Source organism: Rhinoraja longicauda, chromosome 1, assembly GCF_053455715.1.
Source record: "Rhinoraja longicauda isolate Sanriku21f chromosome 1, sRhiLon1.1, whole genome shotgun sequence".
NCBI lineage: Eukaryota > Metazoa > Chordata > Chondrichthyes > Rajiformes > Arhynchobatidae > Rhinoraja > Rhinoraja longicauda.
Genome location: NC_135953.1, coordinates 125776165 through 125787405, shown reverse-complemented (window position 1 = coordinate 125787405; position 11241 = coordinate 125776165). Strand labels below are relative to the sequence as shown.

Sequence of the window (11241 nt, the reverse complement as noted above, 5' to 3'; positions counted from 1 at the left end):
ACAATTCCACTTATAGCTTTCTCCTAAGTGATGATCGTTCATTATAGATGTTGGAAATAAAGGGTTTTTCTCTGAGCAAACTTACATCAGAAAAAAGTTTTCCTCACTTTTCTAATACAGACAGGCATTAGATGATATAAAAAATAGATTTTTCATGCTTTTTTTTAATTGTAAGGTGCAGCAAGGTCGAAGCATAAATTTTATCTTTGTTTAAATCCAAAAGTGCATAGATAACAAGTTAACAAAGTGAGACATGAATAAACGTCTCTCTCTCTTTCATTCTGAGGAAGTATTGGTGCCCAACTACTCATCCACCTGAGATCAGCTCACACAGTACAGAGGACCGATTGAAAATTACATCTTTCCATTTTGCAGTACATACTGTAGTAATAGGTTCAGTAAGGCAGTATGGCAAATTGTCTGTGTCCCAATCACAGAAAGAAAGAAATTGGTGAAACCAGTTAAAAATCTAAATCTTATATTTTTTCAAGCAGTTTCGAACCATTTGCTTACATTGGCTATTTTCTAATCTAATGGAAAATGCTCAGAATCTAGGGACTTTTTCAGCATCCGTGATCTCATTAGCCACTTTTTTCCAAAAACCTAGAATGAACACCATTATAACGTCAGGATATAACTCCAGTCAGTACCACTACCTTGGGAATTGTAATTCTCCCAGTTCCTTCCTCCCTTTCAATTCCTGGCATACAGCTATGCTTCAGATGTTACTTTTATTCTTTATATGAATGCTGAAGCAAACTTCCTGTTTATTTCATTTGGCATCTGTTTGTTTTCCATTAATCCGCCCGTGACACATTTTATACGACTAAATGCCATATCACTTTTTTAAATATCTAGAAAAGTTCTATGTTTATATTCGAATGTTCTAATCTAGTAATGTTTTAGTCATTTGTTGCCTTTTTGTATATTCTGCTTAATCTGACTGAGCATTGAATTTAATGAAAAAGCATGCAATTGTGCAGCACCATCTAAATTATTTACCAGCCTGTGGACCCTCCCCTTCGTACTTTTCTGTGCATTCCAAATACCTTCAAATATCTACCATTGCATCTTGACTGATTGACCTGTTAATCTAATTTGCCATTTCACTTCAGTCAGCTTTGCATTGATAGTTAACCTAGTCTAAATTTAAAATACGGGTCTTGGACGTTTTCTTCTCTTCTTAAACAAAAGATTAAAAAACGATCAATCACTATAACCTAGTGATACCATTGTGCTGAGGTTATGAATGAATCCCATCTCACTCCACAGTCTCAGATCCAGAAGGAAATTATTGGATTGGGAAACCAACCAGACATTTTGTTCAGTTAATTCATGTTCCAAATTGCATTTTCCAGTAAGGACACTGCAAATTTTTAAACTATGACCAACACTTACTCACAATAAATGTTCAGTCTTTTTTCTAAGGATTACTGTTTTTTTTAAATATACAAGGTATAATCCTAATCCATAGAAGAGTTATGCATGATTAGTGTAATGGTTGTACAGTGCATTCAGAAAGTATTCAGACCCCTTCACTTTTTCCATTTTGTTACATTACAGCCTTATTTTAAAATGGATTAAAACATTTTTTTATCATCAATCTACACACAATACCCCATAATAAAAAAGTGAAAACAGGTTTAGAAATGTTTGCAAAGTAATTAAAAAGAAATAACTGAAATATCACATTTGCATAAATATTCAGACCCTTTACTCAGTACTTTGCTGAGGCACCTTTGGCAGCGATTACAGCCTCAAGTCTTCTTGGGTATGACACTACAAGCTTGGCACACCTGTATTTGGGTAATTTCTCCCATTCTGCTCTGCAATTCCCCTCAAGCTCTGTCAGGTTGGATGGGGTGCGTCGATGCACAACTATTTTCAGGTCCCTCCAGAGATATTCGATCGGGTTCAAGTCTGGGCTCTGGCTGGGCCACTTAAGGACATTCACAGACTTGTCGCAAAGCCACTCCTGCGTTGTCTTGGCTTTGTGCTTAGGGTCGATGTCCTGTTGGAAGGTGAACCTCCGCCCCAGTCTGAGGTCCAGAACGCTCTGGAGCAGGTTTTCTAGGATCTCTCTGTACTTTGCTCCATTCATCTTTCCCTCGATCCTGACTAGTCTCCCAGTTCCTGCCACTGAAAAACATCCCCACAGCATGATGCAGCCACCACCATGCTTCACCGTAGGTATGGTATTGGCCAGGTGATGAGCGGTGCCTGGTTTCCTCCAGACGTGACGCTCGGCATTCAGGCCAGAGTTCAATCTTGGTTTCATCAGACCAGAGAATCTTATATCTCATGGTCTGAGAGTCCTTTAGGTGCCTTTTGGCAAACTCCAAGCGACCTGTCATGTGCCTTTTACTGAGGAGTGGCTTCCGTCTGGCCACTCTACTATAAAGGCCCGATTGGTGGTGCTGCAGATATAGTTGTCCTTCTGGAAGGTTCTCCCATTTTCACAGAGGAACTCTGGAGCTCTGTCAGAGTGACCATCGGGTTCTTGGTCACCTCCCTGACCAAGGCCCTTCTCCCCCGATTGATCAGTTTGGCCAGGTGGCCAGCTCTATGACTCCAAAGAACTCCAAAGTTCTTCCATTTAAGAATGACGGAGGCCACTGTGCTCTTCGGGACCTGCAATGCTGCAGAAATTGTTTCATACCCATCCCCAGATCTGTGACTTAACACAATCCTGTCTCGGAGGTCTACGGACAATTCCTTCGTCTTCATGGCTTGGTTTTTGCTCTGACATGCACTGTCAACTGTGGGACCTTATATAGACAGGTGTGTGCCTTTCCACATCATGTTCAATCAATTTAATTTACCACTGGTGGACTCCAATCAAGTTGTAGAAACATTTCAAGGATAATCAATGGAAACAGGATAACATAAGCTCAATTTTGAGTGTCATAGCAAAGGGTTGGAATACTTATGTAAATATGATATTTCAGTTATTTCTTTTTAATTACTTTGCAAACATTTCTAAACACCTGTTTTCACTTCTGCATTCTGGGGTATTGTGTGTAGATTGATGATTAAAAATGATTAATGATTAACTCTATGACAAAAGTGGTTGTTGTTGTAGCCCAATCATCTCATTCGTTATCTCAATCAGGCATTGTTATAGAGGTACTTTATGAAAGTGTCTAAGGCCCAACTATCGTTTTCATCAAAGACCTTCCCAGTCATTAATCATTGAACTACACATGTTTCCAAATAACTGCCCAGTGCAGTTCCATTCACAATCCATCATAATGAAGCAGTGCTCTACACAAGGAAATACCAGGGGTCATTTAGTCTTGGGCTGGTAGGTAACAAGTAATATTTGTACTACTTGAGTATATTCAATAAAACAATCTTAACCACATGCCCTCAATACTCAATAAGAATTTTTTTAAGATCACCATCAGCCAGAAACTTAAAGGACCAAAACATTATGGTGCAAAAGGTTCAGTATTCTGCTATGAGTGACTTACTATTCAAGTCTTCATAACATTTCCACTATCTGCTGAGCACAGGTCAGGAATGCAATAGAATTATTCTGGATAACAGCAGCTCCAAACACAAAGAAAACCACAGTTCACAGAATGTCACTGACAAGGAGGGAACAAGCGCTGTAGAGGGGGATGTAGGAGGTGGTGAAGTTAATCCGCCAGTCAGGGAGAAGAGCAGTGGGCTGAAACCTAGAGTTAAATGGCCTAGGGCAAGTGAAAGGAAGGAATGGAAAACAGTTAATATAGATTTGGTAAAGGTGTTAGAGTCTGAAGGGGTGGAAAATAAGTTAGATAAGATAAGAGAGATTATTTATCAATATTTCTCAAAGCTTCAAAGGAAAAGTTAGAGGAATATGTTAAAAGGACATACTCAGATACAGAAAATAAACTGTTTCATATATTTTTTATTTCTAAACCTTACTCATTTTCCTTTTTTCCTAGGTGATGCATAAACAATATCTTAGGTGATGCTTAGGTGATACCAATTTCTTAGGTGATGATCAACAATATTAAAAATCTCATGAATAAAATACAATCACTTCAGCTCAGCATAGGAAACCAGATCGTTTTGCACAAAATCGAAGAAATAATCTGTACAAGTGCAAAGGATGCTTTTATTTGTGCGTAATAGAAATCAAGAAAACCTTCATAAAGATGCTGTAACATAAAAATTCTACTCAGCCCCTCAGGAAAGTTCCTCAACACCTTTTGGCCGATCAGACATTAGCAGTGTAAATATGTTTGTGTCATAAACATATAATCTATATTTTAATCAGTATTTACAGCATTTACTGTATTTGGTTTTTTTCTGAAAATATCCTCAAAAGGATGTCGGCAGCTAGACCAGGAGTTATATCACCCCTGACAACCTTCTCCTCTAAGCTGGGAATTTGATTCCTGACAGCTGGGTGGTTACAGAGGTACTCAGTAATGTTCTGTTGGATCATGTTCCACATCCACACCTTTTGCTGTCTTTGCCTTTTTATTTGCAACTCACCAGTTGCAACTAATATGGTGTGGAATTCTGACATTTTCTCCCAGAGATTAGTAAACCCTTCGCCGTATTTTGAAGACACACGCATCACCTAAGAAAAAAGGAAAATTAGTAAGGTTTACAAAATAAATAATTCTCTGAATCCAGTATTTTACTATACAAACTGTAAATTCAAATCCATGCCATCATATAACTGAAGCAGCTCCATGGCATTACAAGTTGAAAGTTAAACATTTCTATTGACATTCATACCAAATCCCCAACAAAACAAATTTAGTCTGTGGCATAAAAATGGTGGACGCAATCTAATTTCTAGCACCTGAGCCTTTTGTTTTTCTGCTCCTGGACTATGGCAAGTTATACAAAAGCAAGTTATCTTTTCTGTAACTATTTTGCAACTTCTATTTAGGGTTTCCATTTAAGTACGTCTGCAATTTTTAGACAAATCATTAGTCTTCTGACGCTGTGATTAGCATTTATCACATAGGTATTTATAATTGGGAATCATTTATTTTCTCATTGTTGGAATGGAATGGAATACTCTGTCACATGTGATGAGGCACAGTGAAATTCTTTGCTTGCATAACCAATGTATACAAATAACAGCCACCTACTGTGCTGACAAAGTGACAAAGCACGCCGGCTCCCCCTTTTGTTCCCCCCCCCCCCCCCCCCCGAGCGGTTCCCCCATGCCGGGTTCCCATTGTTTATCTTACTCTGCAAGTGTCTCCTTTGGCAATGTGGGATACACATATGTTATTTTACAGATGTACTCAGTCACATGAATACACAGTAGGGGATCGAAAAATAAATTGGTTTTGCAATTCTGAAATTCTATGAGCGGAGGGGGAGTATTGTCTGCTATAACCCTTCAGTGTTTATCTCCTGCTTTAATGGCAGGGAAAAGACATATTCCACAGAATTCCAAAGCATTCGTTTGGCCTATGAGCAGCCAGGTAAGAGGTTTCAGATGTTTATGGGAAGTTCAGATAAACAAGAAAGGGTTTGACTGAAGCATGGGATGATGAATGGACATTAAGTGATTTGGATATACTTCGAGAAGGAAAAAAAAGGAGTGAGGCCAAGGATAGTAAGCTGTGACGAAGGCACAGACCAGGGCACAACCTACTGTTGTGAAGTTGAAATTCTTACAAATTATTGAAGACTTATTTCTGCCAAGGAAATAAGATGACGATGAAAGAAATAAGAAAAAGTAAAAATGAGTACCTTAATCTATTAGTCTTTATCTTTAAGTAGAATGTGGCATAAAAGGACACTGATAATAGTTATTTGAGCTAATCAAAAGTAAAAGTGACATACATGCATTTTTATGTGGGATATTTAGAATAAATAGTTTTTAAAAAATATTTATTATTAAAGTGGAATGAACCCAAGATCGTTTTACATAGATGTACAATAAGTATTCAAAAAGAATAAATCAATATGGATTGCAACCTAAATGGATTCCTGCATTTCATGACTTGTAAATATTTTTCAACTGGGCAATGCCTGGCTTGGAACTCTCGTTTGCCTTTCAACAATTAAACCTACATTTAGATAATGTCTAATTTCATTACTCTGCTACAAATAAAATCTGTATAAGGTTTATTTGTAGAACATTGGGCAAGACTCTATATGATGTAATCCATAAAATAATCAAATTTCCATTAAATTCATAATCATCAATTAGTGCACACAATTGCACAGTTCTGAGGCTGAAGATTAAGGTATTTTTTGTATATTGTGAGAGAGTGAAAGACTATGAATAGCATTCATTCTGTCAAAAGTCAAATCTGGGAATAAAGTAAATGAGATAGCTTCACTATTAATTCCACAGGATTGGAAAATTCAATATGTTCCATGTAATTTTTCCCCTGCTTACACTCTGAGCAGTGTTTACTTGTTGGGATGGGGTTTCTTTTTAGTGCGCCCTCGGTAAGTCTACTTTTGAAGTATTCTTCCTATAGACAATAGGTGCAGGAGTAGGCCATTCGGCCCTTCGAGCCAGCACCACCATTCAATGTGATTATGGCTGATCATTCTCAATCAGTACCCCGTTCCTGCCTTCTCCCCATACCCCCTGACTCTGCTATCCTTAAGAGCTCTATCTAGCTCTCTCTTGAAAGCATTCAGAGAACTGGCCTCACACACCATCCCTCAGCATTTCCCAACCGCCTCCAACCCAGCCATATTTGTTTTTGTCTTGCGGAATATTTTTATTTTTGATTGTGGCCAACTCATTACTCAGAAACTGTCCATTCACCGGTGTTGAGTTGAGAATTTGTTTTGGGGATTGTGGGAAACACTTAAATAGTTTAAAAAAATTAATGCACAAATTCAGTCTGTACTTCAAATGATTAATCTGTGAAACAAAATGCATGAAGATACCCGTGTTAAGGATGCATTAGGTGAGTGAGGACCTAGAATGCAAAGCGCTGGAGTTAATTAATTTAGGGAATAGTTAGTTGATATAACTTTGGTATTGGTATTGATTTATTATTGTCACATGTACCGAGATACAGTGAAACAGTTGTGTGCAACCAAGGAAAATTATACCAAACAACGAAATCATCAGGTAAAACAGGAAAACAAAGTGCAGAATACAGTGTTAAATTAAAGGTAAAGAGAAAGTGAAAATAAAAAAAAGTACAAGGGCCAGAATGAGGTAGATTGGAAGATCAAGAAATTATGCCAGGCATATGAGTGGTCCAGTCCTTTCAAGAGCCTGATAACCATGAATCTGGTGTTATGTGCTTTCAAGCTTTCTTATCGTCTGCCTGACGGGTGAGGGGAGAAGAGAGAATGACTGGTGTGTTAGTGGTCCTGGATTACGTTGGCTATTTTTCCAAGGCTGCGTGAAGAATATGTTAAAAGCTCTTGAGAGGGCTATGCGTGCCTGGAGTACAGATTGGAAAATGCAAATGTTTTCACTGCAGTATCAGTTTGGACATGTATCATTAAATGGTCCCTTTGTAATCAGAGTGTGGAATGTGCAAGCGCAAGAGCAGGACTCACTTGGAGACAAAAAAAATGCAGATGATGGAATCTTGAGAATGTTGGAGAATTATAAGGGTGCAAGCTATCTAGGAGAGATTCCCAGAGGAAAAAAAGGTTGATAATCTGAGCGATGGTGGTTTAGTGATCATCGGTAGTGTCACGGTCAACAGGTAGTTGAGGAGTTCGAGAGCTGACACCTGGCCTCCGCAAGTTAGAGGATGTTTTGCTTATTAGAGGAAACTCTTGCACTCCTACCCCAGACAGAACTGGGATAGAGTTCCTCTGGTCCTCACCTTTCATCAGCCTCCACAACCAAAACATCATTCTCCGACTATTTCACCACTTTCGCCGTGATCCCACCTCTAGTCAGTTTCCCATCAGCACCCTGTTCCGCTTTCTTCTGGGACCACTCTCTCTGCAATTCCTGGGTTTGTTCAACCCATCCCACCCCCTCCCCAGGCACTTTGCACTGCAGCTTCAGGAGATGCAACACTTTTCCCTACACCTCCTCTATGCCTTCATCTAGCATTCCCAGTAAAACTTCCAGGTGAGTCAGAGACAAGCACCTCTTTCAGTCTGTTGCTTGGTGCTCCCAATGTAGCCTCCTTTACATCGGTAACAAAAAGCATAGACTAAGTAACAGTTTTACCAGACATTAGCCCTCTGTCTGCCAAGGCCTGCTGGAGCACCCGGTCGCTAACCATTTTAACTCCCCTTCACATTCCTATACTAACCTTTCTGTCCTTGGACCCCTCCATTGCTAGAGTGAGGCCACACACAAACTGCAAGAAAAGCACCTTGTATTCCATTTGGGTAGCCTACAACCAAACGGTATGAAAGGTAATACTCCCCGCCCCCATCTCACCTCTCTTTCACCTGCCCCACCCTCATTCCAGTGCGCACACATTTCTCCCACCACTGTTGTGACTCTGCTCTCATACACTCCTCTGCATGCTCATCTTCCATCATGGAATCCAATATTTCCTTTTCTGCTTTCCCCCCCTCCTCTTTATCCCATTCCACCCATATCCGCCCTTCCAGTTTCCCATTTCATACTTTTTTTTCCTTATCTGACACCCTTTTGCCTTCTTTTCTCCTCTAACTTTGTCACTTAATCCACCCATTTGCCAATCATCCCCCCACACCTGTATCCATCTATCACTTGCTAGACTTTGTCCCACCCCTCTGTTCCTGCTTTCTACTCCTGATTCCATCAATCTGAAGAAGGGTCCTGATTTAATCGACTGTCCATTCTCACTACACATTCTGCTGACCTGCTAAGCTCGTCTGCACTTTTTTTCTGAGCAGGAATCACTTATTTGGAATATGTTCCAAAGTTTTGGCATTATCAATTTCCTGATAATGTTTTTACTTGCCGATAATAGTCAATAATATTCATTAACTGAAAAAAGGGAAATAAAACGGTATTTCAAAGACTGAGACTTGAAGGAAATTCTGTGTAAGTGTTATAAAGGTTAAAATGTCCTTTAACTAATGAATCAAAAACTGAAGAAAATTATAGGTTACTTTGATGATGCACAATTCTACGTTGCTGCCAGTAAAAATACTGTAAGATTCAGAGCAAGATGTGGGATTCATTTGTTAGTTATGCACACCCATACTTTATGTATACTACCTTTGGCTTCCAACTCTTGGACTGATTACGAAGCAGCTTTAAAGCACTTGTATATTCAGTTTGTATCTTTCGCGCAGGAACAAGTAGTTCTCCATCAGCTTTTGTTACCACAACCAAATCTGCCATCTCTATTATACCACGTTTAATTCCCTAAGGAAGAAAAAAAAAAACATTGAACACTTTGGAATCTATTTAAAGAAATGCAATGAAATATGCTATATTTTTAAAATCCAATGGCCCCTTCAATAATTTTCGCCCTGTCACTTAGGAAGGCACTCGTAATGCTGCTGGGGAATGACTTAAGTGTGACAAACATTCTTGATTATTATTCATTTGTAACCCTGAACATTAAAACGTTGGCAGGATGCTTATCCATAAGAGGCATTGCTGCTAAACCTGATCAGATGAATTTCAGGAATGATCTAAAAGTTGTGCATGATTCATACTTTGCAGAACATTCTATTCTGATCATATACATGCATTTTCCAGTTGGCACCATATTGATAATTACCCAATTCTGGAACACTGATGTGAATTGCATTGTTTCTTGTCATTTCAACTGAAAGTAATTTAAGAGTAGCTGAAATTATCCTGCAAATTGCTGTGGAAACTTAAATCCCTTTCAGAATTCTACAGTGTTCACTTTCTAATTTGGCATCAAGCAGAAAGTGAAATTATTCATAATCAAACACAAGTAGGGTCATCGAGGTCAACATATGAAATTAAATTTAATGCACATTAAAATTTCATTATTTTCCTTTCATAATTTTCAGCTGCATCCCAATTTCATTTCTATGGAATAGGTAAGCTTAGTTATTGACTGCTCTACAGTTCCCATCAATAACGATATGCAATGGAGAGGACAGTGGTACAATGACACAGCTGTCGCCTCAAAGCTCCAATGACTGTTAGATCCAGATCTTGGCATTTGACTGTGTGAAGTTTGCATGTTTTTCCTATGACTATGGGGGATTCCTCTGGAGCTCTGGTTTCCTCTCATGTTCAGGTCAGTGGGTAAATTACCCCAAAGACAGACCCAAAAAGCTGAAGTAACTCAGCGGGTCAGGAAGCATCTCTGGAGAAAAGGAATAGGTGACGTTTTGTGTCAAAACCCTTTTCTCGACCCAAAATGTCACCTATCCCTTTTCTCCAAAGATGCTCCCTTACCCACTGACTCACTCTAACTTTTTGTGTCTGTCTTCGAACATTTGCAGTGCCTCCCAACAAACGGGTTAATTGCCTCAGTGGATGGGCGAGTGGTAGAATCTGGGAGGAGTTAATGTAGGAGAATAAAATTGGATAAATGTAGGAATACCATAAATAACTACTTGATGAGCATGGACTCAGTGGACCAAAGCGCTCATTTATGTGCCTTATGAATGTACGAGTTTAACTGGTTTAAATACTCCATCCTGCCCAAATTAAGTTGCTAAGTGGCAAAGGGTTATATATTGGGAAAATGGAAACAGTAGTTGCTCCTTCCTCTCCTAACAGAATATATAGGTAGCTCTTGTTGAAAACTATTCACTTGCAACCATTGAGATAATACAGGACCATTTTCCATTATTACACTTTTGTCATCAAATTGTCTTTCATATGTATTAATTAGACTTACAGATAACCAATTGAAGATTGGGCACAAGTAACATTACAATAATACCCTGCTAACAAGGCAAGTGCTTACAAGGTAAAATATGTAAATAAAAATCAATAAAGGATGGCAGAACAATCATGCTCAGCACATCTCATTATTCTCAATTTCAATGCTGTTTCTTTATCATTTAAAGCTCTGTGATACAATGTTACACGTGGATCCATTATAATCGTTATATACATTTTAAAACAGAACAATAAATAACGACCAAGTGGAGATTTTTTTATAAATCTGGAAAGCACTGAGAAACATCTTTGAAGGCATGTTCCTCAACACTCACGATAAATAGACACCTTGAATTAGCATCAAGTCAAATTGTTTACTAAAAATAATCAAAGGGGTCAAGACAGCTTGGTAGAAAGTCATAGAATCATATAGAATTGGAACAGAAATTTAAGCTAATCAAGTCTATGCTGACTATCAAATATCCAACTGTACGAAACCATTTATCAGAGCTGAGTCAGTAGCC

At 38.7% G+C, this 11241-nt stretch overlaps 1 protein-coding gene across 1 annotated transcript in view; it reads right to left on the bottom strand.

Annotated features, from left to right (window-relative positions):
- Positions 1 to 3892: 3892 nt before the first annotated feature.
- mmaa (metabolism of cobalamin associated A) overlaps positions 3893 to 11241 on the bottom strand; it is a 31742-nt gene continuing 24393 nt past the window's right edge. The window contains exons 5-6 of the mRNA XM_078406183.1: positions 9119 to 9268; positions 3893 to 4576 (exon numbers count right to left, since the gene is read on the bottom strand). Coding sequence (XP_078262309.1) covers positions 4280 to 4576; positions 9119 to 9268 — 447 coding nt within the window. The 3' untranslated portion in view covers positions 3893 to 4279. The remainder of the gene's footprint in view (positions 4577 to 9118; positions 9269 to 11241) is intronic.